The 26,602-nt window shown below is 42.9% G+C and overlaps 2 protein-coding genes across 6 annotated transcripts; one reads left to right on the forward strand and one right to left on the reverse strand.

Moving 5' to 3' along the window:
• Window positions 1-1,138: 1,138 nt before the first annotated feature.
• Window positions 1,139-15,107, reverse strand: WDCP (WD repeat and coiled coil containing). 4 transcript variants are annotated; one of them, XM_019712769.2, is made up of 4 exons: window positions 14,721-15,107; window positions 8,556-10,392; window positions 4,310-4,427; window positions 1,139-2,954 (listed from the first exon to the last, which is right to left on the reverse strand). In XM_019712769.2, exons 2-4 carry the CDS (start codon window positions 10,371-10,373, stop codon window positions 2,821-2,823), a joined length of 2,070 nt encoding a protein of 689 aa, XP_019568328.2. In that variant the 5' UTR covers window positions 10,374-10,392; window positions 14,721-15,107; the 3' UTR covers window positions 1,139-2,820. The 4 variants fall into 4 exon arrangements, with proteins under 4 accessions (XP_019568328.2, XP_019568329.2, XP_074187853.1 ...); XM_019712770.2 differs by having other exon boundaries at window positions 14,725-14,753; XM_074331752.1 differs by lacking the exon at window positions 14,721-15,107 and adding an exon at window positions 14,615-14,710.
• A 1,128-nt stretch (window positions 15,108-16,235) lies between these two features.
• On the forward strand, window positions 16,236-25,587 carry FKBP1B (FKBP prolyl isomerase 1B). 2 transcript variants are annotated; one of them, XM_074331754.1, is made up of 4 exons: window positions 16,236-16,528; window positions 19,951-19,998; window positions 23,852-23,964; window positions 24,933-25,069. In XM_074331754.1, exons 1-4 carry the CDS (start codon window positions 16,492-16,494, stop codon window positions 24,975-24,977), a joined length of 243 nt encoding a protein of 80 aa, XP_074187855.1. In that variant the 5' UTR covers window positions 16,236-16,491; the 3' UTR covers window positions 24,978-25,069. The 2 variants fall into 2 exon arrangements, with proteins under 2 accessions (XP_074187855.1, XP_074187854.1); XM_074331753.1 differs by having other exon boundaries at window positions 16,316-16,528; window positions 24,978-25,587.
• The last annotated feature ends 1,015 nt before the right edge of the window (window positions 25,588-26,602 follow it).

Raw genomic sequence — 26,602 nt, forward strand, 5'->3', positions numbered from 1 at the left:
AACACATGAAAGATGCTTAGTTTCATTGGTGGTCCAGAAGTAAAAATTAGGACATCAACGAAAAACCATTTAAAACTACTAGAGTGTCATAAACTAAGAAGCCTTGAGCATTTAGAACAACCGGAGCTCTGTTACACTGCTACTGGCATAACCACCTTGGAAAATAATCTGAATTGACACAAACCCTGTGATTCATCAATTCCGTATCTAAGTAAAAGACCCTAAAGAGACTTTTCGAACACTTGTATCAGGAGGTATTTAACAAGGATATTCAAAGCAATATTGTTTACAACTGCAAAACAAAACCAGAGAAAAATCCAAATGTTGCACAGCAGGAAAATGGATAAATTGTAGTAACTCAAAGCAGTGAAAGTAACAGAACATAGACATAACAAGTATGAATCTTAGTAACAATATTGAGTGGGGAAAAAAAAGCACATCACAGAAGACTATAAATGATATAATACCATTGTATAAAGCTCAAAGTCAAAGGAAAAAAATAAACACTATATTGTTTAGGCCAAGTTGTTCACTTGTAATGAACTTCCTTTTTAAAAAGAAAGAAAAGGAATGAAAAATGGTAATTACAACAGTCGAGAGCTTAGCTAACTCTGGGGTGGAATTACTCCTATGGGGAATGCTCCAGGAGCGGCACATGAGGAATTTGAGCAGTGTCTTATAATGTTCTGGTTCCTAAACTAGCTGGTAGGTGTTTCATTTTATTACTGAGCTTTCCTGTACTTTATATCCACTGCATGCATCAAATAACACCCACACAAAATTCAGAAAAATTTGGGCCCAAAATGGGATTTGTAAATAATGTCTTTCCTTATGCAAAACATTCTCAATATCACATTAAACAATAAATTAAAGAATCTAGTTCTTCTCTCCCTGTCTCCAAAGCCAGCAAATACTGGATTGTCTTTTACTGTTCCAATGACTATAATAATATCAGAGGCCAAGGAAACATCTTTTTTATGACAGTTGTCATGGAATCAGATTTGTTGTAAAGAACAAAATAATTTCTATCTTGGACTGTCCACCAGAAGAAATACAGGGACAAAGCACACATACATGAAATCTAGAATATTTCTGTATACCAGCAATAATCACAAAGAAAATACCATCAAAACATTCACAACGTCCACATCACCCATGAGTGATTTTATTGAAGACTCATCACAGGATTCTGATTATTCCAGGGTCCCTCAGGCCCCCTCTTCAGGCTTCACAGTCGAGTGCTTTCATCCCACCCAGCCGCTTCCTTCGCAAGTGGAGCCAGGCCCCAGGCTGTCCTCAGCCACTGCTCTCAGGCAACTGATTACAGACAAGAGGCCTCCACTTCCATTATCCCAGCAGCTCTCTAATGCATTTGAACCACAAAATGGGCCTTTCCTTGCTTCTTTCCTATCCCAGCTTTATCTTCATAAAGTGTAACAGGCAGACAGGAGTCCCCAAGGGTACAAAATATTTCTTTCCAGATAATTTTAAAGGGAAGGGGGGAAATGCCTGTGTGCTAATGGGGCTTCTATGGCTGAAAAATGTATCTGTAGATGTGCCCTGACTAGCCAGCCACAAAGTGATCTATTGGTTATGCTGCAGTAATTGTAATTTATAATTGTGTTTGAAAGCAATGAGAAGTGCTGTGTCTATGTGAAGTTGGAATTAGGGATCTTTCCACCATACTAAGCTGGCACTTTAGCCCATAATTATAATAACTAGTGCTTTTTAGAACTACCTCAGATTCAATGAGATGTCTAACTTTCTGAAATACTTTCTCTCATAAACTATTCTGGTCTCTAAGACTGGAATTGAGGGAAATAAAAATATCAAAATTAAAGTGACAATTTAACTAAAAAAGTTGATGACAAGGGGAAACGTAGATTTTTATAATCCTCAAACTGAAAAAAAGGCGTTTCAGGGAGAAAATCCGAGTGGCAACAGCACAAAACCATGCCTTAGACCTCACCAGTGCTGGGCATTGCACTAGTAACACCAGCACATGCTTACGTGGGGCCCAGAGGGGTCAAAGCACTTGAAACGTTATTGAAATCTGCCCAGGGCCGGTTTGTAGGAGTTTCTGGACCTTTTTCAGCCAGAATTTTCTAAGGAAGCAAGTGGATTAGGTTTAAATTCTAGGAGGTCCAGCCAAGGATAGAACTACTTTCTGTTCTAGGCAGCCCTGGGAGCAGGTCAATTGGGTTTTTTTTTGTTTTTTGTTTTGTCTTCCTTTGAGCTCTGCTGATTCCTGCTGGTTTGGGGGTAAAAAGGTCATGCTGGCGCATATGTGCTCCAGCACTCCTTACCCTCATCTTTTAAGCCAAGAGAAAGATCTAGACAGCGCTGAGGTACCTTTGAAGTGCTTCTAAGACAGCTTTAACATAGTTTTGGGCAAGGGACAAAGCCTAGGAAAAACCATAAAACACAATCCACATGGCACCATAATATTGTTTTGTTCTGGGAATTCTGCCCTTAGGAAAAAAACCACGCAGTCATGAATACATAAACCACCACTTTCTGAGCCATCTAACCAAGATGGAGCTCTGCTACAGAGCAGTGAGCCTCCGCCTGGGGGAACGGAGGGAAAGGCAGCTGAGCCAATCATGGCAAGTGCGGCACCTCTGTGCAACAGTGCAAATCCCAGCTGTGGAGTCCACGGCCATACACAGATCTTGTTTGCAAAGGTCTCATCTGAACAGCGACGCAGCAAATATTCTACAAGAAAACATCAGGCCTTACTGCCTAACTGGTTAGAACAACCAGTGGCGTCTAAACTTTGGGCAGTAACGTCTCTGAAGACTTAAAAGACAAGGAATGGAATCAAGACTCTGAGGCAGAGTCGCTGAAAACATTTGACATGGGTCTGCCATCTCTTATGATTATTTCCTGTGTGGCTGTGAAAGTTAGTGGGATGAAGCCTTCACTATCAGTAGAGAGAAGGATCCAGCGGGAGTCTGCAAAGTAAAATAAACACATAGGCAATTTAGGATATCTCACCTTCTTCTATGAAGAAAAACAACAAATGTGACTTTTTGAGGGGAAGAATATAGTAGTTGATGACAGGGAACCTGATCGTCACAAGACTTCACAGAGAATGCGGAGATGGAGGGACTGTCACGTAGGGGCTGGTTACATGGCAGGAAGGGGTGTTGATGCCTTAGGCACAGCGAAGGGACATACATTTTCACTCAGGCGAGGCATTTATTACTCAGCAGTATGCATGAGCTTGTGTCTGCACACATTAGGGGTCGTGTGTGAAGTATCCCTACCTTATCTACACGCTGTTAAGCAGTTTCTCCAGAAAATATGTGAAGTTGGGAACAGCCACTCTCTGGAGGAACCTTTTTATTCTTTACATCCATTCCAACCTCTAGACACCCAAGGAGGCTGAGGTGACTAGAGCTAGACTAGAATGGCCCAGGTAATCCTGAATGCTGCGTTCCAGGGGAACGAAGGGCCACTAGCGTAACACATACCTGGACCTTCTCTGCTTCTTTCAAGTCTACTGTCTTACCTTTTGACCCTATAATTTTATTTCTGAAAATCTATACTTTCCAAAAAACAACATGTGAAATATGCAGAGAGGTTTTTATTATTGTTATTTATAATGGTGACAAATTGGGACCCACCTAAGTGTCAAAGAAGACAGCAAAGTATAATATGGTATACCTCAGAACAGAATGTTAACCCCACCCAGTACAAATACAATTATGTAGTATCATAAATGTATGTGTCAAAATAGAAAAATGCGGATGCTACAATGTTAAGGGGGAAAAATGAAATGAAATTTTACGTTCAATGTAGTGGCTACTATGACAAGAATGAGGCTAAGAAAACAACCATCTGATGCAACGTGGGCATGACGGTCAGTCCCTCGCCATCTCCGAGTGTCCTTCGTGTCCACATGTTTGCTGAACATTAAAACCACTCCTTTAAGGAATATTCTCCAATGCTACTATGATCTTTATGCTTTAGTGAGACCGGTATATATAAGGTTTTTATGTCATTTCTTTGCTAGTTGTTATATGTGGCTTTGTAACTCTTTTCTAGTTTTTCATGTGCATTAGGTTTTCCAGCTAGGCTGTAAGTTCCTTAAGAGAAGAATCTGTATTTACCATGTGTTTGGTGTATAATACATTATGGGTATATACTAGGCTTGGGTATATAGTAGACAATTCATAATACTTGGTAGCTGTCTGGGGGACCACTGAATGGTTGGTACACATCATTTTCATTACCAGTGAAGGTTACAAAATAGATGGTGGAGGGAGGGGGTGTTGGGTAGGGTGAATTGCTGAATTTTACCTACCATGCAGCATTTCAATAAGATGGAGGTCAAAAGTCTGCTGAACCGTACTGAGTCTTAGTTTGCCATTGCAGAGAAGCACATCTCTTTTTTGAACAACAGAACCTACACCAAAAGGTTTCTTCAAAAATAAAAATAAATGTTGTTAAACCAATTGCAGAAGCAATGGAGTTACCATTTCTTAAGAATAGAAAACATAAATAGCTTTTTTTTTAAAATCCTTAGATATTAGACTTCAGTTTTATATAAGGAGCTTTTTGCTGCATTATTTAACACAACCAAAGGGTCAGAATGAAACAGAACTCCTGATTTACTCTTGCGTTTGCTCGGCTTTTTCCCTAGGGTTCTGTCTTTATTACCAGGAACTGGCTTTCCTAGTATCTGACTAATAGCAGGATGGTGGATGGCCATCTGAGAGGCACAAGCTGATGGTGAGGAACAGGTGCTTGGCTATTTTAGGTATGACTACGAAACTTCATGTTTTCTTTAATGGGGAAAAATATGCCAAGAAAGACTGCCCTAAGTGGTACAGTAGTACAGGATTTGCACAAGTAAACAAACTGGTCAAAATTTACCTAACTTAGAAAAAGTACAAATGAAAATGATTTTTAAATTTTAAACAGTCATGTTAAACATTAACTCTCTTTAAAAATGGTTTCAACTATCCTTAGAGAAAGAAAATATAAAATAATTACAGCTCTAATTTAAGTCATGTTAAGAGTCTAAAGGTATAATCATAGAATAAACATAGAATAAAAAATATAACTTCTAATTATATATAATTTGAAACAGTATCTTCATGTAAGCATTTGAAGGAGAGTTTTATTAGTAAGTTATATGTCTAACTTATTTTGTTGTTCAAATTATCACCACTCATTTTTTGACTGCTGAGAAATATTTTCAATGATGAAAGATAAACTGTACTACACTTGCTGCAGGATGAACTCAAAGAATATGTCTACTAGTAACATTTTAAAAGATGTCACGTTAATAAAGTGTAAGGGCCAAAAACAACTAATCATTTACTTAAACTCATGAAAAGTGGCTTCAGAAATTATAGAGGAAACTCTTCCTTGCTTCTGATTATTTTGTTTTCCTTTTCTTTTTCTCATTACAAAAGGATTACATATACTCAATATAAGAAAGTAAAACGTAACTTTATAATGCAGAAAGTTAAGTACCCCAAATTCTACCCTTCAGAGGTAATTACTGATAACAGCTTGGTTGGGTTAGTTCATTATAAACTGAGAAAGTGAGGAATTGAAAAGGCAAAAAAAAGCACATTTCTTTTACTTAAAAAAATTCAGAATTTCACATTTACAAATGTTTAAAAAAATAGAAAGATATGTTATTGTTTGATAGAAAAAAATACAGAAGTACTCACAACTAACGATATTTGTGGTTTTCTCTAAGGGTTGGGTTATGGAGTCTTTTTACTTTCAACATTAATTATTTCAGTATGATATGGGTTAAATTTTTTTTCTCAATAAGTATATATTACTTTTGTAATTAGGGGAAAAAATACTGTGCAGCTGTAAAAAAAAAATGAAAAAGCTCTGTATGCTGATATGGAGAGTTCTTGAGAATATATGCATATTCTTAAATGGAAAAAGAAAGATGCAGAACTCTAGATACTTTTTGTGTAACAAAAGGAGAAATAAAAATATATAGGAAGATCTGCTAGTGTCTGCATGAAGAAATAACAATGTTACCAATTAGGGGATGAGTACAGCACATTAAACAGAGATAGGGTGCGAGTAAAACTCCCAGTATATATCTTTTTATTAAAATACTGTTTTGCTTTTTGAAACAAGCAAATGAATTACCTATTCAAAAAGAGAAATAAAAAAGGAAAAAGAAAAACTTATTTAAAAAGTCATAGAAGGAAAAAAATCCAAACTAAATTTCACATTTGTAAATACTATAATTTAAAAAAAATTTAAAAATCTATTTACTGAAAATATACAAAAAACTTCATGTATTTATAGAAAACCATTTAAATAACTGGTTTGGATGAAGACAATGTGACAAAAATCCTCTTCAAAAATCTACACTTGAGATATTAAATGTTTATAAACACGTGTTTCAATTACCTCTGGTACATGATATAACTAAGATTCTTAACATAGTTGTGAAATTAGTTTGAAAAAAATTTTAATCAGTGATTTAACTGATTTTTAGCTGGTTTGTGATTTAACTGGTTTTGGGGAGAATTGGGGGAATCTGACTAAAGACTAGGTATTAGATATTAGATAATGTTATCATATGTGATAATGTGACTGTAGTTATTAAAGCAAATGTGCTTACATTTTACAGCAGCATCCTGAAATATTCATGGATAGAATACCATGTCTCTACTTAGACTATTTTAGATAACAAAAAATATGAAGCAATTATGGCAAAATGTTAACAACTGTTAAATCTAGGTAATACAGAATTTCATTATGTAGTCTTCCTATATGTTTACAATTTTTTTATTTTTTTATTTTTTAAGTGTGTTTTTCCAGGACCCATCAGCTCCAAGTCAAGTAGTTGTTTCAATCTAGTTGTGGAGGGAGCAGTTCACAGTGACCCATGTGGGGATCAAACCGGCAACCTTGTTGCCAAGAGCACTGCGCTCTAACCAACCGCTGCCTCAACAATTTTTTTTTAACAAAAATGCATTTTATTATGTGTTTCAATTTTTTCATATGTAATTGTTTTAAACTATTCTTTGGTTCTTTTAAAAACTTTCATCCTTGCGTGGGCTAAACAGTAGTAGTTTAAAGAAAAAAATGAATTAAAATACCTCTTCTTGACCATTATTTAAATAGTAATTTACATGTTATTGATCACTGATTTCAATATCAACTTTCTGCAAATATAATATCTTTTAAAGCAAAGATGTCTGCAGTAATCAAATCTGTGTGGCACAGATAAAGTTCTGGGTAAAGAAATTAGCACTGCAATAGCTACAATATAGAGAATCCAGAATTAGACTCCAGTAGAGATAAGTTTATATATGATAAATGTGATAGATCAAGTACAGTGAGATAAAGGTAGATTTTTAACAATGCTGCTAGCACAACTGGCTATCTAACTCTAGCTAATACACAAAAATTTAATTAAATATTAAAAATGTAAATGTAAAAACTAAAACAACAGGATGGCGCAAGAAAATCTAGACTATTACATATATATTAACTTCTGCAATATACAAAAACCTCTTGTACAGATAACCCAATAGGAAAAAACGAACAATAGGCAATTCATTCATTGGCCCCAAAACATGAAGACATATATACTCAAATTCACTAATAGTAAAAGAAAAAGAAATTAATAAAAGCGAAATACCACTTCACATTGTTATCAGATTCATGGGGATGTGAAGGAAAGGACAGCCTTACAGGTTGCTGAGGACCATACACTGGTAAGAGTTGAAAGGCAATCTGGCAGCTCTTTTAAAAGTAGAAACATATTCAAATGGCACTTCCACTTCTGGGAACCAACCCAACAGAAATAAAAGTACAGATACAAATGGACACATACAAGAATACTATTGCAGCACTATGTGCAGTGGCTAAGAACTGAAAACAAAGTGAATGTCCATCAACAAGGGAAAGCCTGAATAAACAGCACACTCTCAGCATGAAGTAAAGAGTGCACCATATGACCCTATTTTTGTAAAAACAGTAACAAGCCACCCCCCACCTGTATATCTACCGTACAAAGATCGGTCTGTGTAAGACTGTATGCATATGACGTAAACTATGGAAGGATCCACATTAAGCTGCTAGTTAAAGGGGGAGGAACAGAGCCAATTTCCATGGGGAAAGGAAGTGTTCCTGATAAACACAGATATGATAAGATCCCATTTATGTAATATTATATATGTGCATGTGCGTGCATAGACATATTAAAATGTTTAAATAAATATAACCTTTCTTATAAATGAGAGGGTCTGCACTGCAGAAGGAAAAATTTTCACAATGAAATAGCACGATTAAAAAAATCTTTTTCTAAATATAAACTGCCAGAATAAGTGCACTCATTCATGTTTTCACACCATGCATTTGATGAAATCAGTGTATACTGCTGTGTGCCCACGTGGTTGGCAGGCAACCAACCTGGAAAGGTATAACAACTTGCCTGTTACAACATGCCCAGTTCAATTAGAACACCCTCTTCTTCACCAATTAGTTTTTCTGGCAGTACCCACTGGCTGCAGAAGCTTTTATGCACTGGGGTAGCGCCTCAAAGGAGATATTACCTGGTAAATGATGCGGACATAAGGCAGATCCTGTGAGAGTGGATACACTGGAGAAGATTTCTTTCCATTATGTTGGAAGTCTGTGAGTTCAGAAAGACATTGCTGGACTTCAGTCAGGTTCCTAGATATAATTTCCAGTTCCTTAGAGAGATGATAAAATCCCTTTTGTAAGTTCTCTCTTTGAGGGAAATTAGGAGGTTCCGGGGTGCTGGTGTGGTCTGGTGTGCTGCTGGGTCTGGGCGGTGTTATTGACCGGTTCACAGGCTCAGCATCTAGAGTTTCCAGGGCTACGGGGCCATCACAGACACTGGAGGGAGGCCTTTTGATTTCTTGAATAAGGGTACCTCCGGGCCTTCCACTTTGACTACTGTTATTAGCTGTTAACAAGAGACCTCTGTTTATGTGACAAAAATCTGGGGAAAGATTTTCAATGAGCTTTTTTCTCTCCGATTTGTTTAACAGAGAGCTGAAAGTAGAGTAGCCACTCAGGTTTTCACTCAATGTCACTGGAAACTCCTCTTCCAACATTACTTCTCTAACAATCAAGCGTATGACATACTCATCAGACTTTGAAGAAGGAAGAAATGTCAAATCAGTGGATTTTTGTTTTCCTACCAAAATTAGTAATAATTTATCTGTCAAGAAGCATATGCCTTTGGGTCTTTCACTACTCTCTAAATGAATTTGCTGGATGTTTGGCATAAACGATGGAATGACAGAATAGATAAAAATTGTATTACATGCATTGGAAGCCACTGCCACGACCTGTGCTTTAAGATTAAATGCGATTAGATCAGGAACCAGAATGCCCGGAATGGTGACTTTTCTGGTCTGGGTAACCTCATCCTCAAAGGTCACAAGGATTAAATGTGAAGAATCTGGACCAGTTCCTGTCAAGTAGTCCTTTTTTCTTAGACAAATAAGATCATTACCCTCAGACTTAGATCTATTGAACATTACATGAGTTAGATCCAGAGGGTCTGAAGAGGAAGAAGAAAAGGGAGAAACTGATGTCTCAGAAGCAATTGCCCCCTGACACACAGAGGGCACATCATCAAAAACCGGTGAAGTACACAGACAAGAGTCTTCGCTACTAGGTGGAACGTCAAGAGTTTCAGATGCCTGTAAGCCACAGATCTTAGCTAGTGGCAGTTCGGTGGCTATGGCGACCTGTGAGGCCACAGTGGCTCCGATGGAGCGTACACAGCTGTCCACATCAAAGACTGAGCCGGAGGAGCACCTGTGGAGAGTCTTCTGAGCACTGTCCCAAATGTACGCATGCAGGCTGCTGCCTGCCGCCACCACTAGCCTCTGGCCGTCCTGGGTCCAACATGCACAGTGAATAAGGCCCTGGGCATTGTGGTCTGCTTTTACCCGCGAACTGTCACAGTCAATGTTGTGGCAAATGGAGACATCCAGTGCAGTCAGCACAGCCAGGACAGCAGTGTTTGGGTGCCACACACAGCCCTGGGGAAGGAGAGCGGATGATTCTCTAATCTCACAGGTCTGAGACATCAGCCATCGGCTTGTCCCTGTAGGACGGGGACGCAGCTGCCACACAGTGACGTGCTGCTTGTGCTGGACAGCGAGCAGAGCGGGCACGGCAGCTGTCCCCGGTGGGGCCCACGACACCCCATACACATGTTCAAAATGTCCAATGACCTTTGAGTCCCCAAACACGGCCTCTCCACCGTGAAGCTGTACGTCAGTCAGGACTACCTGATTCCCATCGGTCCAGGCGAGGCCGTGAATTGGGTGTATTGCTTGATACAATGCATTAAGCCCAGTCCTGAGAAGTTTTCCTTTTCCCAATTCCATCCTTTCTGATAAAGGTTATCTGAAATAATTAAAAAGGAAAGCTATACCCTGAGAATATAATCAGACAAATCCAGAATGTAGGACAACTGGTTTACACATTTCACAGGTCAATATTACAAGGGGATAAAAGGATAGGAGGAATGTGGCAGATGAAAAGAGACTACTGAGCCATAAAAAGCAAATGCAATGTATAAACTTTGGATCTTAAATGGAGGAAATAAAATTTCTTACAAAAATTTTTTTTTAGTACTGGGGCATTGGAATATGGAATGGATATTAGAAGATATTGCAGAGTTAATAATTTTCTTAAGTGTGACCATGATATTGTGGTTATGTAGGAAAATGTCCTTATTGTTAAAGTATGCATGCTAAAGTTTGGGATAAAGGGTCATGATGCCTACAATCTACTTTCAAATGCTTTAGCAAGCAAACAAACAAACAACCCAAATTTTACATAGATAGCGAGCTAAAACAAATGCAGCAAAATGTTAACAACTGCTGAATCCAGATCGAGACTATGTCAATGTTATGGTACTTTCAACTTTTAAGCAAGAGAAGTTTCAAATTAAAAAGTTGAGAAAAATCTCCTTCATCATCTAATTTCTATTCTTCTTTCACTGCCAGATCAACGAATAACTGATACTCACATCCCTGACTTTATTAGCACTTATTTCCTCAACTCCCTTCAAAATGGCCTGTACCTCTATACTGAAATGACACTCAAAAGTCATTATTGCTATTTCTACTTCATCATATTCAAATAACACTTAATTTCCAGAATAATTTGCACATTCCCTATTGCATTTGCTCCTTGCAACAATCTTTCACAATGTAAAGCAGGTTACGCAAGTATTACCTTCAACTTCTTCATTCTTAAGTTTTTTCAAATACTTAGATTACTAAAGTACATGCTCTCTGCAACAAAATTCAAGCAAACCAGAACTGCCTAAAGTAAAACAAAATATTTCCTCTTACCCCGTGCCAACCCCTCTTTCCCACCCCCCCACCCCCCCAAAGCTCAAGTTCATGACAAAAGCACTGTTAACAATTTGGTGTGCAGCCTTTGAAACTGTTAGAGAAACACAGACAGACACACACAGAAAGGATTTTATATATGCTAAATTTTTTTCTTTAAACAAAAAATGGGGTGTAAGTCAGAGTTCCTGGGTATTAACAACAGAAACCACTCTGGCTAACTGAAGTAAAAAAAGAAGTCTCAAGAACCAAGCTCAGAAAACCAGCAGGAACGCAGTGAGGCGATAAATCACTGTGGCCTCTCTCCACTCAGCAGCAGGGGAGACTTTAACTTCACTGACCCCTCACTTGATGGCAACTGCTTAAAATTCAGAAAGTGGGGAAGCCTCCCACCACTTGAGACCAGCTCACATACCCTCTGCTCTAGCAGCCAGGAGGGGGACAGGGAGGGTTTCCCCCTCCCTGTAATAGGCTTCTGTAATAGGGGATGTGTTCTGCCTCCCACTAAGACTCACACAAAAGGAGATTCTCCCCAAATTTCGAAGGTGTTTTCAAAAAATGACCAATTACCACAGGGATCATATGTTACATATTATTCACTAATTTATTTTAAATCATAGGCACCTTTCCACGTCACTAATATAGACCAGCCTCAATCTTTTAAGTAGCTGCATTAGTAGAAACGAGGTGTCCCATAGTATGTATGTATCATAATGTACTCAATGATTTGTCGTGTTTCTTATTTCTTACGTCTATCCTGCACATTGTCACATGAATGAGTGCTGGCTACATACATACTATGGGCTCTGCTTGTTTCCGATTTTTATCTAGATGTGGATAGAACCAAAAAGTTTAGTACTCAATTCTCATCACTTTTCTCTTTTCCTTCCTTCCAATGTCACCTACTTTCATGTTTTCAATTATCATCTATGTTTACTTCTCTCAGATCTGCATCTCTCTTCCTGGCTTCTTTGCTGAACTTACATCACAATTCAAATATATGTTAGGCTTTACATTATAGCTGATATTAGCCCTGTCCATATTCATTACAAACTTAACATACCTCTTTGCTAGCTTTGTCCCTGCTCTTGGAATCTTTCACTATGAAGAACGGTCTGCAATGCTCCTGATTAACTGGTTCTCTACCGGCTTGCAAATGCAGAAATACGTCCCCTGTCATTACTAATGAAGGAAAGTGCCATCTCTATCCCACTGGTCTTATATAAGATAATATATGGTTTCCCCTAATATCTACTTATGTACTTTTGAAAGACTTTCATTGCTAAATAATGCATGATACATTTTCGTGGGTGGAGAAAATTCCTAATGCACCAATTATATCAAAGGCATCTTACATGTTTTAAGCCACCCAAGTCAGGCTAATGTCACTGAGGGTGTGTATGGCCAGGGATAGCATAGGATCAGGATTTATGAATAAGGGAAAAACAAACATAAGGTTACTGGAGCTTTAGAAGAATTTTAGTATTTTCATCTTTAGTAACAAGAAATTTGGCATATTTTTCTCAAAAACTTAATGATAATTACAACAATCTGCTCTGACCCTTTCTCCTCCATTGCTGGTCCAGGTTCTGACCACCTCTCCCTTAGGGTAGGACGAGGAGAGGTCCTCCTGATACCAGTCTCTTCTTTCCCACAGAGCCTGGATACTACGCATGGTTGGACAGAATTATCTTTGAAAAGATATCACAGTTCTGGTCATTTTGTTGTTCTGCTCAAATACTTTTGGATGAGTTTCCACAGTCTATCTATAAAAAGTTCTTTCAAAACATCTTAACAAGGCATTTAAGGCCTTATGTTATATGATATTGATATACATTTCCAACCTTATCTCCCTGATCATAAAGGGACTGCTGAGAAATTTGGGGGAACCAGCACACATACATGTGACAATGTGCAGGACAGACCTAAGGAAGAAGAAAAGCGACAACTTTAATAAGGGGGCATGAAATAGTTTGATGGTCATAATAAGAAAGTGAGCCAGGTTTGTAGATACTTGAGCAGAGAAAAAAGGCCAGATTCAAGAGCTATTCTATTTCTAAGGCAAATGGAATAATGATATCGAGTAGGATGAGAGTGATGAGGAAGAGAGAATTAAGGATGACACCCAAATTTTTTGCATGGGAAACTGTTAAACCATTAAGCAGAGATACACAAGGCAGCACGTGCTTCAAAGGTAAGAAGGATGTGTAGTGTGTGATACATTTATTAGATGAGCTTCATTTAAAATGTCTAGAGGGTAACAAGGTACCTTAGGCAGTCAGAGGTTAAGGATTTAGAAATTAAAGCCAAAGCAGTGGACAGCCTCACTGTGAAAGATCACAGAGCCAAGAGGAGAAAGGTTGAAATGACCTTTAGGTCTCCAATTATTTTGTATCTTTAAAAATATTTACATTTTGCCCCAAGCTAAGAGTATACCTGTTGGTCTCTGAACCCTTAGACTTAAAGAAAACTTAAATCAGAAGCCATAGGTGTTTTAGGGAGAGAAAAGCCCACTCAGTTCAGGGGAGAGGTGACCAGAACCAAGAACTGGTGCTTAGTCTATGACCATTTAATTCCTCTAATCTTCTTTAAAAAATCATGGTGAGAATCAAGGGGCTTAGGTGAATTGGAGCACTCTCGGTAGGTTTAAACAGAGGTACATACCCACCAACTTGCTTGTCTAAGTTTATTGTGTTTCACTATAAAATAATTACAAGTTCTTTACATTTACTTTAAAAAACTAACACACAAGAAAGCTTAAAAACCATCTATCCAAAGATGGTTTGACTACATCCCCCCAGACTTTTTTCTATGCACTTTTGGTTAAACTTTTTAAATTATACCGTAGAATTTCATATCACGATTTTTTCACTTAACATTATATAGTAGCATTTTCCCGTATTATTTAAAAGTTTTGTAAATTATTTTTAGGGGTCACTTAACAATCAGTGAAGTTACATTATTTTTCCTTACTGTTAAGACACCTAGTTGTAGCCAACTTTATCCTATTATAAATAACGCTGTGATACAGGTCTTTATGCATAAAGCATTGCCTTCATTTTGGATAGCTTCCTTCGAATATGTTCCTAGAAGTGCCACTCATGAGTCACCGGGAATATACTGACTCGTTTAAACCCACGCCGGCTCCTCCACACCCGCCAACCCTCGCACGCAGGCCCCTCACCCTTCTTCCGTACTCTCCGCACACCTGGGTGTCTCCCATCCTTCCCCCAAGTGCCGGTCCCTCCACCTGCCTCCCCGCTCACCCACAGACTTCCTACACCCGCCAGACTCGGCAGCAGTGGAGACAAAATAGCTTTGGTCTTAACAGCCTCACAAAAATCACACTCCCCGGGAACCGCCCAGACTCACCCACTTCGGACCGAAGTCCTCACCGGGTACCGGAAGCATCGACTCCAAGGCCTCTGATAGGTCAGCGGTGGTCGGGTAAGCTCGGCAATGCGCTCTACCTATTGGCTTTTGCACAGGTCACGTTAGGAGAGGGTCCGTCCCACTGGCGAATAAGCTCGGGCTTTGCCGCACAGATCTTTGGGAGTTGTAGTCCCCATGAAACCACAGCCCGTAAGTTTCCACAATTTCTCCTTTAAGAGGTTTAGCGTTTCCCCGACTTCTCATTGGTTCTCTTATTCTAAGAAGGCGTACAGGAGCCCTAGAGTCAACACGGTTTCTTAACCCTTTTTTCAGGGGAGGAGGAGTCGGGGATGGGAAGGGGTCGAGGACCTCTTTAAAATATAAAATTTCCTCAGAAAAATGTTCTTATCTGTACACAAAGTATTGTGCATTCAACTGAAGCCACTCCATTGACCTGTCCCGGTTACACACCCCTGTTCTACACGTACCCCCAAAGTGCCTGCCCATGGCCATAGCCCATGGGCTAGTGCGTCACTAGGCTTCTTAAGAGCAAGTTACACTCCTGCGAGACTCGGGGCCACGCCTTGGAACAGCCCATGGAGAATTTCAGGTCCTGCCCCTCATAATACAGTTGATCATCATCTTTCTTGGACAACACAGCCAATCCCCCTTCAGCGATGCCGATAACCTGAAGTCTCTGACCCAGCCACCTGGGAGCGTTGCGGTAGGGAAATGGGACGAACATCTTTAGGGTCGACTCTGGACATCTTTGCTCGGCTTTTCTGCCCATGCCTACCTTCCAGGGGCACTTGTTAGAATCATACCTTCACACAACGCAGGGGAGGATTAGACAAGAAAAAAAATGTAAAGAAGAAATGTAAAGTCCCATTCATTCTTCAAGCAAATGCTACTTCCTCCAAAACTCTTTACAGATTCCTGGATCTCTTTTGAGTGGAGGAGGAACTCAAGGTGGCACTCACGCATTCATCCCACAGCAGAATTACTCCACATACTGTAACTGTGTCCCTCTCCATCACAGATTTGGTTCCTTGAGGATAGTGATTCTGTCTTAATTCAATTGGTATCCCCAGGGTGCAGTTTTTCTCCTGGAAGGTGGGAACGCACCTGTGCAAGCGGCGGAGCTACCTGGGATGGTGCATAAAGGCTTAGAGTGGGTGGAGAAGGGTCAGCAATGACCCTTTCCTCCCTCCCACCCCACCCCTCCCCATCTCCCAGCTTGCTCCTGCAGATCTGGGCAGCCCAGCCAAAGCAGGTAGCTCTCTGGTGCTTCCATGACGTTCTGAACCCCATGGCAGTGACAACATTTCATTAAAGAGTTGGTTTAGTTGCTGGCCTTCCCCTAGTCTGTGAGACCGCGTGGATTCCCCAGAGCAGATAAATAAGTGTTGAACGGATGGATAGATGGGTGAGTGGGTGCATGCGCGAGTGTCTGCATTCCTCCCTCAACGTTCTCCCCAATCAGCGGGTCAATGGTCTTCAGCCTGGTCAGGCTCCGGAGCAGCCGCTTCAGGCCAGGGTCCCTTCCCCAGGGCCCCGCCCCGGCCGCCCCCACCTTTCCGTGCTGCTCCGCCCCGTCGCCCCCTTCCCCGTGGCCCCACCCCGCGCAGGTCCCGACTCCCGCCGCACCTCCTCCGGCTCTGCAGTGGCGGCGGGGAGACGAGTCGGAGCGCCAGCGGGGCCGGGGCCGGCCAGCCAAACCGGGGTCGCGGCAGAAGCGGGGACCCTCGGAGGCGGGGCCAGGGGGACTGCGATGGGCGTGGAGATCGAGACCATCTCCCCAGGAGACGGTACCGGGCGGCCGAGCCGGGGGAAAAGAGGGGTCTCGGGGGTGGGGAGCACGAGGGGCGGGGGTCTGATTCGAAGGTGGCGCGGAGGGTGTCCGAAAAGAGGGGCGGGCCTAGGATGGGGGCGGCGGCAGGAGACCCCAGACGGAATCGCTGGAGGTCTAGGAGACGATCCTCCGCCATCCCCTCCGCGCCGGCTTACCTAGGGGAACGGAGGCGGCGGCCAGGAGGCGGGGGTCTGCGGCTCGCCACCGCCCCGGGGGCCGCGGGCTGCCGCTGCGGCGGCTGGAACCACTCAGTTATCCGCTACCGCTGATTTCCCAGGGCCAGGTTTTACCTCCGCTTCCCCTGCCCTGCTATGTGAGCTCAAGAAACACGGGAAAGGACATGCTTTGGGGTCTCTTCTGCTCGGGACAACCCGCTTCTAACGCCGCCCCCGCTAGGCTGGAGGTCGGGCGGCCGCCTGCGGGCTGGGCGACGAGACGCGGTGGGGACCGAGGCAGTCTAGGAAAGGAGCTGCGTTCCCCCCGCCTCTGCATCTCGCTTTATCCTCCCAGCCCAACTCATCCTCTCTGGCCATCCTGTCCACTCCACTCCCATGGCTTTCAGTATCGTCTGCAAACCGATGGCCTTCAAACTTAAGCCTCCAGCCCAGACCTCTGACCTGAGTTCCGGGTGGTCCATCTATCCAACTGCTGCTCAACCTCTACCTGGACGTGCCACCGATACCTCAAAGTCAGCAAGTCCAAAACAGAACTCTGTGTTCCCGGTTCCCTGCCTCCAGGACTGGCACCACTCATTTCCCAAGCCAGACACCCCAGGCGTCAGTCACCCTTGTATAATTGGGTGTGGGTGTGCAAGGAATAGCTATGTCTTTATTTGTTAAACAGAACTTAATTCAGACTGGAGCCCCTATTTCTGCAGGATTTGACAGGCAAACTTCACGTCAGAGATTACTGACACTCCCCGCCCCCCGGAAATTACTTCCAGACCACTCCTTATAGAAAGGCAGCCGTCCCTAGAAGCCCCAGCACCACACAGGATCATCCGTAGGGTACAGCTTCTTTGCCCACGCTGGCAACCATGGTGCTGGGTCCGGAAACATATCCCTGAGAACTTGTCACCCTCCCAGGGAACTGCCATACAGGTCTGTGGGGGAGGTGGGGGAGAATGGAGATCTCTTCTCCTTTCTCTGGCTCAAAGAAGCCTTTAGAATTTTCTCTCCTATTTTTCCCTCCCTGGCCAGGGACAAGGGGCATTTCCCCTTGAGGCGGATTCGATTTTTAGGGAAAGTCTGGAGGAGCTGTGGCCTTCTGCTTTCAGCCTGGTTTAAATCCCTGAGTCAGGGAAGCACAAAAAGGTCAGACAACTGTGCTGTAACCCAGGAGAGCAATATGCAGATGAATATGTCAGCACGTATGCTGCCCTGCTGGGGACACCTGTCTTGATCAAGCCCCACACCAAGCCCTGTCCACTCCTGCTGAATCTCTCTAGGCACCATCCCCTGCCTTCGTTCAGGCTCCCATCATCTCTCACCTGGATTTCTGCACAGCCTGTAGTCTGGTCTCCCCACCTCACCTTCACTCATATTCACAGCCTGAGGACTCTTTCAAATGCCTTTTTGACCATGTCCCTCCCCAGGCGTCAACTATTTTAATGAGTCTTCCATCTCCTTCTCCAGGCAGATGGTGACGTCACCTATTTCTTAACTTCCACACTACATCCACATCTCTCACTTCCAGTCCCTACCCCCACTACCAACTTTTTCTTCAGCTTTAGCAAGCTGCCTGTAAGTGGTTAAACACACCAGTCATTCAGCAAATATTTATTGAACATGTACTGTGTGCTGGGCCCTAGGGTTACAGCAGTGAATCAGACAGGGCTCCCACTATGCTTGACTCTAGGCGTTTGAACACGTTGTCCACTGTTCCCACATCATCTCCCTTTACTTCCTTTGGCAAGCTACTCATCTTTCAAGACCCTGGTTTCACCATGATCTCCTCTCTGATGCTGTCCCTGACACCCACAGTTAGTTGCTCCCTCCTACAGGTTCCCATGGAATCCCCTAAGTGTTGGCTCAGTTGTTAGCCCTCCCAAGGCATTGTTATCCAGCCCCATGGCTTTAAATTCCACCCAGATTTATACCTCCAGTGCAGACTCTCTATCTGACTATTTGCAGTGTAAACTCAGATGTCTAATAGGCATCTCAAGATTGCCACCCGCACAAAGCTGTTCCTTCCATCTCAGGAATTTACTCCACCATCCAACCAGGCACCCAAACTAAAAACCCAAGCATTGTGCTTGATTTCTTCTCTCTCATGCTGGACCCCATGTCCACTCCATTAGCATACCCTGTCAGCTCCACTTCCAAAATATATCTCCAATCTCATTTGCTCTCTTCTCTGCTGCCACCACGTTAATTCAAACCATCATTGATTTCCTGCCTGGAAAACTGCAACAGGCGCCTGGCTGTCCATCCTCCACACAGCAGCCAGCGTGATCTTATAAAATCTTAATTCAGATTATGTCATTCTCGCTTAAAACTCTCCAGTGGCTTCCCATTGCACTTAGAATTAAATCCAGTTCTGCAAGGCCCGGCATGGTCCTCTCTTTCCCACTCATCTCCTCCCTTCTTTCCAGTCACCTGGCCCCCCTGCCAGTCTACAAATGCACTGTTCCTTTCCTGTCTCATGGCCATGCGCTTGCTGCTCCCTCTTCCTGCAGTGCTTTCCCCAGCATTTTGCATGTTTTTCAAGTCTCAGCTCAAATGAGAAGCCGTCCTGGACCACCCTTTCTAAAATGTCTTGTCCCACGGTATCTCTCTTTAATTCATCTTTAGAGAATTTATCATAACCCATAATTATCTTGTTTATTTGAGGATCATTTGTCTCCCTCCATAAGAATGTAAACTCCCAAAGAGTAGGGATTTTGTCTGTATGGTTCACTGCTGTACCCCTCAATAAGGCCCAGGCCTTGCACATAGTGGGTATTCCGTAAATTTTTGTGACTGCTTGTGTTTATTCATCCTTGATCCCAGACATCACCCTGCATTAGAATCTACCATTTATGTGTCTGTTTCCCTAACAATGTATGAATTCATACATTGCTCTGTGTTTCTGGCGCATAGTAGGCTGTCAGTGAATGTTTGTGGAATGGATGAAGGAAAGTAAAAGGAGTAATTAAAGAACGGAAATCAGGAGAGAGTGGAGTTGAGGAACCCAAGGGAATAAAGTTGAAATCAAGTCCAGAGAGGTGAAGTGACTAATCTGGCTCATACAAGGCACAGAGCTGGAACTAGAGCCATGGGCATCTCCCTGGTATGGAGGGGATGTAGGCCAGGGCTCTTGGTCACAATCACACCTGAATGTCCCACATGACTTTTTCTAACACCTTATTCACTCATCTGCTCTCATGTCTCCTTGCAGGAAGGACATTTCCCAAGAAGGGCCAGACGTGTGTGGTGCACTACACAGGTAGGCCTTGCTCCCTTAACCTTCATCAGACCTGCTCCTCCAGAGGTAGGTGTCTCCTCTGATCCTCCTCTGCAGAGTTATCTGCTCCCCCAGATCAGGCCCAAAGCCCAAGGCAGCCAAGTCTCCCTGGAACCCAGCTATCCCCCACTTCTCCCAGCCAGCCTTGTGGGAATGAGAAAAGGGGCTTACAAGGTTAATCCCTTCCCACTTATACCAGTAAGAGTCATCGGCGGTGCCAACCTCTAATGAGTCAAGTCTCTCCATTCCTCTTCCCTCTGTTGTGGGCAGAGTGGAGCCCTGGCCCTCCTGGTTGTGTCTGATACTTGGAAATCCCTTCTTGCAGCTCTGAGAGCCCTGACCCTCCCTGTAGAATCCCTTTTGATCCTCCAGTATTATTAGAGAAGAGGAGGGTGGCTTCCTCAGACCTTCCTTTCTGTTTTCAGAAACAGACTATTCCATTCAGCCTACTGTTATTGAGCACCTACTGTGCACAAGATGCCATGGTGGGCACTGGGGGCACAAAGATAAAAAAGTATTCCTACCTTCTTTGGGGCTGTGGGGGCTTGGGGCAGGCAGACAAGTCACCCAGAGGCTCCGGTGCAATGAGGGGTGGGGCGACAGCAATGCTTGTCTCAGTGCTGTGGGAGCCGGAGGGCCCCACATCTCTGCCAGTCCCTCTTGGATGGTCTGTATTGGAAGGCCAGGTGGGCTGAGGAATATTCTAGATGGAGTTCCTGAGGACTGCTGACCAGAAGATCATGAGCAGGTGTTTTTCCAAAAGCGGGGTGAGTGCTCTGCCTTGTGACCTGCTTCTCAATGTGGCAACCTGGTGACAGCCACTTAGCAGACAGTGAGGCCAGTTTCAATCCTAGGGCATATTGAGATGGGGCCATTTTTAGCAGTCTGGGCCAGTGTGAAGTGCCAGGTTAATTCTAGACAGAGAGTGTGGGTATTTCTCCACTGCTGTGTTGCCAGTCGCTGACGTCAGCTGGCTGGTGCTGTTTTATCTCCCGGTGATGTGGCCTAATTACCTTGAGCCTTCTGGGGCCTCTGACCTGTGTAATTGATTTATCTGTTGTACATGTGGCAGACAGATCTATACTTATCAAGTTACTGAAACCACAATATCCTTTTGCAAAGACTTTGCACAATACATACAAAGAAGAGACAACATGCATTAAACACTGACACCAGCCCTGAGTGGCTCTGTCTCATCAAACACAACAGGCGACTTTATGGGACTTTTTGGTAAACTTTTTTATTAAATATAAATACAGTAGAGAACTTAAACCTAAGATGTACAGCTCCATGAAATTTTTCAAAGTGATTGCACGTAGGTAACCACCACCCAGCTTCACATCGACATTTCCACATCCCGAGTCTGCCTCTTGCCTTCTCCCAGTCATTACACCTTCGTAAAGATAAGCAGTGTTCTGACTTTTGTCTCCAGGGATTGCTTTTGCCTCTTTTTGAATGTCCTATAAATGGAATTACAGAACATGAACTCTTTTGTGTTTGGCTTATTTCACTCAATATTGTGTCTGTGAGATTTATCCAGAGTAGTTTGTTCTTTTTTATTCTTGTACAGTTCATTGTATGAATATACTACGATGTCTCCTTTCTATAGTTGATGAGCATTTGGGTTGTTTATAGTTTTGGGTCATCATGAACAGTGTTGCTTTGCAGTCTTGTAGATGTCTTTTGGTGCACATCTATACACATTTCGGCTGGTATGTATCGGCCGTGGAATTGCTAGGGCGCAGGGTTCTATCTGCTCAGCTTTAGCAGATATTGCAAATAAATAGGTTACTGAAGTGCCAGTCCCCACTTCCACCAGCAATGTTGGAGGGTTCCACTTCTCCTACTTCCTCATCAACACTGGTATTACCAGGTTTTGTTTTGTTTGGGGCCCACTCTGGGTGCCCAGTGGCATCTCATTGTGGTTTTGACTTGCATTGCCCTGATGACTGACGAAGTTGAGTAGCTTTTCATGTGCCCTTTCGCCATTTGGATCATTTGAAAAAAATTTTGTCCATTAAAAAAAAAAAATTAGGTTGTATTTTTCTCTTGATGTATAGAAATTCTTTATGTACTCTGGATATGAGTGTTTTGTTGGTTATACCTATTTCAAACATGCCATGCCTTGCTTTTTTACTCTATTGGCATATTTTGAACAGAAGGTCTTAATTTTCATTAAGTCCCACATATCAATCTTTTTCCTTTGTAGTTGGTACTTTTTGTGTTCAGTTCAGAAAACTTTGTCTATCCCTAGGTTATGAAGATATTCTTCTATTTATTATTTCGTAGAAACTTTATTATTTTATCTTTCATATTTAGGTCTATGATTCATCAGGAATTGATTATTGTGTGTGGGTGAAGTAGGGGTCAATGTTCATTTTTTCCCTGTATGGATTTACAGTTGATCCAGCAACACTAATCCAAAAAACCATGCTTTATCCTCTGTACTGCAGTGGCACCTTTGTCAAACCCAGTATCATACACACGTGGGTGTTTCTGGATTGCATAGTTTTGGCTGAACATGTAGCAGTAAATAACTGTATATGAATTGAAGTAGATTAAGTCATATGAAACCTGAAGAAATTGGGGAATGAGAAAGTCAGTCTTTAAATGGAGTGTGTGAATGTATATGTGTGCCTATCCACATATGTCTGTGTGACTCTATGTGGATCTGTGTATCTAAGTATTTTCTTAGCATCTGTTTGGCCATCAGGGTTTTTCTTCAGAGTACATGTGCCTAAGTGCCTGTGAGTATGCATGAGTTTGTATATGATCTCTTTAGTATCCATCTGTATAGCTATAGCGTTTTATCCTTTGCCTGATTTAGTACCCAGGGCAAGAGCCCAATTTATCCTACTCAGAAAATAAGTGATGACTGTCCGCTGTATACATTTAAGTTGTAGGAATTCGGAAGAGGAATCACAGATGCCCAGACACTGGCCCACACCTCCTATGTTAAACATGGCAAGTCCCTGAGAAAGGAAATGATTTGCCTAACTTCACACAAGGAGTTAGTGCCAGAGTGAAGGCAGAATCTTATTTTACTATAAGACCCGCTCTTATATTAATTTTTGCTCCAAAAGACACATTAGAGCTGATGGTCTGGCTAGGTCTTATTTTCGGGGAAACATGGTAGGAAAGCAGCTCTTGGGCCTCAGGCAGCTGGACTGGGACAACACATGTACATCAGGGCTGACCAGGCATCTACAGCTGGAGGGATGCCCCAACTGCTGAAGACAGCAAGCATGTGCGTATTCCGGGCTCAAACAGCCTTGTTTGTATGGGGTCTGGAGGCCGCCACTGATGGGCTGAGTCACCTCCCACTGTTCCTTTGGGTTTTGCATGTTGGGGGAACCTTGGGAAAACCAGGTGAGGATTCAACCAGAAGAGAAAATGCCTGGGGAAACAGCTTCAGGATGAGGAAGGAGCCTGAAAATAGTTGTAAAGTGCAGAGGTATTTGAGAAAGGTGTGACCAGAATAGGGCAGGAAGGGGAGAACTGAGGGCTGGCAACAGCCAGATCTTGAAGCACCTGTATGCCATGTAGGCATTTAGGTTTTGCCATGGGGAGCTACTGAAGTGTGCTAAGCAAGGGAGTAATATCAGATGTGTGTTAAAAAGAGAAAACAGGTGATCCCAAAAATATAGAGGACTTGGTGATAAGCTATACGTGGGGTAAGACAGAAGAAGAGTCCAGGTTTCTTGTTTGGGCAACAGGACGGACAGGAAAGATGGGAAGAGGAGGTTTGTGCAGAATAGGAATTCCTTCTTAGAGATTTGAAACCTGAGCTGACTCAAGAGCACAGTTCTTTTCCACTTTATTCTTGTTTTCCTAGGAATGCTCCAAAATGGGAAGAAATTTGATTCCTCCAGAGACAGAAACAAACCTTTCAAGTTCAGAATTGGCAAACAGGAAGTCATCAAGGGTTTTGAAGAGGGCGCAGCCCAGGTAGGATGAGGACTCTGGGTGAGGGCGATCTGAGGTGTCGGGCGTCTGGGCTGGCAGTCTGCCCCCCCCCGCCACACACCACTACTGCTTTGTGTCCCCACCCTGTGTGTTGCTAGCATGACTCCTTTGTCACTGGGGGTTCTCATCCCAAGCATATCCCCCAGGCTTGCTCACAATTAGCTGCGGAGGCCTGTGAGCTACCAGCTGTCCAGGACTGAGGCAGCAGAACAGTGCGGGGGGGTGGGGTGGTCAAGTTTATTTATTTAGTTTTTAACTTAAAAAGTTTAGATTTGCAAAAATATTGCAGAAATACTAGAGTTGCCATATGCTCTTTACCACCTCCCCCAAATGTTAACATTTGACATAATCATGATCAAAACCAGGATATTAACATTGATACCACACTATTAACCAGTCTATTCAATTTTTCGAGTCAGTTATTCAAAATTTTAAATCCCTTATTTCAAATTTCACCAGCTGTTTCACTAATGCCCAGCCAGTTCTTGGTGACCAGTCATGAGTCCTTGTTTAAGTTTTCCTTGGTCGGTGGTCAGATGACGCTCCCTGAGAGCAGTTCTCTTACCCGCCTCCATCTGGCTGTGGCCTCTAACCTCTAACCTCTCTGATGAACTGAACTGGTTTTGTCACCTACTTGAGTGTGCGTGTGCCCTTTTATACCCTCTATAGGCTTCTTTGGAAGAGAGTGAGGAACAATTATGGACAAATAGAAGTGTCCGGGTCATACACTAACCAGCAATGTTTGTGGATGAATGAATTTGAGATTACTTTGTGGAAGTGACTGTCCCCCAGTTAAGTTTCTGCTATTCTGAGGCAGAATCTGCATGTGTTACAGCTCGTAGCACAACTTCAATGTGCCACGTATAAGAAATTCATCTCAGATCTTCAGTTACTATGAGGATGGTTTGGGAAAATGCCATAGTTACCTTACTTTTTTCTTTTAAATCAAGCTGCGTCCTCTTTCTCCTCTCCCCATCTGCCCCCATCCCTGCTAGATGAGCTTGGGGCAGAGGGCGAAGCTGACCTGCACCCCTGATGTGGCGTACGGAGCCACAGGCCACCCCGGTGTCATCCCAGCCAATGCCACCCTCATCTTTGACGTGGAGCTGCTCAACTTAGAGTGAAGGCAGGAAGGAAGTCGAGGTGACCGGACAAGGCTGCTGCCCACCCTCCTGGCCTGCCCCGCCACTGGGACGGCTCCGCCTGCTCGGGGCTCCTGATCAGTGTGCTTACCTCACTGCCCCCCGGCGCGATCCCTTTTCTCTGCCTAACTCGCTCTGTATGTGTTCGTCATTGTTCACGCGTATCTTTGCTTGAGGACACTTCGGTTGCGCAGATGGAAACGTTTCAGGTTGTGCATTTTGCGTGATGCATGTAGTAGGCATTCCTGAAAACAGATTTCTTGTTTGCACAATCTGCACTGCCTTACCTTCACCTAAGCCAGACACACAAGGTGCTCAGACATGAAATGTACATGGTGTACACAGAGGGACTTGAGCCAGTTACCTTCGCTGTCACTTTCTCTCTTAGAAATTGTTGGCTGCTGACTTCCAAGATGTCCTCTTTGGAAATTATATGTAAAATAAAGGCTCTGTGCTTGACAAAGTCCTGTCCATCCTTATTGTAGGTAGGAAGGGCTTGAAGGGCCACATAAGCCAGTTGGTCTATGGGAAAAAGACTGGAAAGGAGCCTTCCAAGTAGCCAGAAGAGCGATAACAAATTTAACAGCTACAAGGTATTGTACATGCTGGGCCTTGTTCTATAGATTTTTATACAAAATTACCACCAATCCTTTAAGCAGCGCTATACAGTAGGTATTACTTGCCACGCATCTCACATGCTCAGAATTCTCCCCTGACTAACTAAAAGGAATACATTGTGTTCAAATCCTGTAGCTTAGCAATCAAATGTGGGATTTGAGCACTTTGTGATCTTACAATCTCTACTTGTTTGGACTGACAGGGATCTGCTCTCCTCACCTGGATGGAAAAGAACACTGTGCGTCTGAATAAAGGAAGGTATGGTAGGCCTGGGAGCCACACGCTAATTCGCACTGGGACGTCACTTTGAAAAGAATGTGATTCTGAACGTGTTTTCACATTAACTGCTGCGTTTCATCTAGATTTGCTCTTATATTGGGGAATTACTTCTGAGAAGAATGCATCACTCTGAACTTGTTTCTACTGTTTAATTTCATTGACATTTACAGTAAATCATGGGGATTCCCAGTTAGGTTTTAAAACCACCCCACTTATTGGTGTGGGTTGTGTGCTCATCAGAGGAGCCTAGGACAACGTGGCTAAGAGAGTTTTCTTTTAGCTGGCCTAGAGGAGAAAAGCTGTTAGCCACTCAGTGTTATTCTGTCAGCGATGGCTTGAAGTTGCTAAGATTGAGGAGGGGCTTGTAATGGTACTGTTAGTTTCCTTCATAGACTCATTGATACATGTCACATGTCATACATACGGATGAGGCCACATCATCTTGGCCACTTCATCTATCCCTTTGTCTCCAGGAAGTCGTGGTGTATTCCTCTGCTGAGGATTGAGGAGTTAAGAGGCAGTGCTTTAAGATGGAGACACTAATGAGAAAGGGGCTGCCTTGGCTTTAATCACCCAGTCCC

Source organism: Rhinolophus sinicus, linkage group LG05 (genome assembly GCF_036562045.2).
Source record: "Rhinolophus sinicus isolate RSC01 linkage group LG05, ASM3656204v1, whole genome shotgun sequence".
NCBI classification, from domain to species: Eukaryota; Metazoa; Chordata; class Mammalia; order Chiroptera; family Rhinolophidae; genus Rhinolophus; species Rhinolophus sinicus.

Bases quoted from the DNA above. Each gene is read 5' to 3' on its own strand.
- FKBP1B (XM_074331753.1), top strand. From the start codon at position 16,492: ATGGGCGTGGAGATCGAGACCATCTCCCCAGGAGACG. The intron at 16,529-19,950 runs GTACCGGGCGGC...GTCTCCTTGCAG, and splicing joins GACCATCTCCCCAGGAGACG to GAAGGACATTTCCCAAGAAG. The intron at 19,999-23,851 runs GTAGGCCTTGCT...TTGTTTTCCTAG, and splicing joins GTGTGTGGTGCACTACACAG to GAATGCTCCAAAATGGGAAG.
- WDCP (XM_019712769.2), bottom strand. From the start codon at position 10,373: ATGGAATTGGGAAAAGGAAAACTTCTCAGGACTGGGCTTAATGCATTG. The intron at 4,428-8,555 runs GTAATATCTCCT...TTATTTTTGAAG, and splicing joins ATGTCCGCATCATTTACCAG to AAACCTTTTGGTGTAGGTTC. The intron at 2,955-4,309 runs GTAGGTAAAATT...TTTACTTTGCAG, and splicing joins TCTTATTGAAATGCTGCATG to ACTCCCGCTGGATCCTTCTC.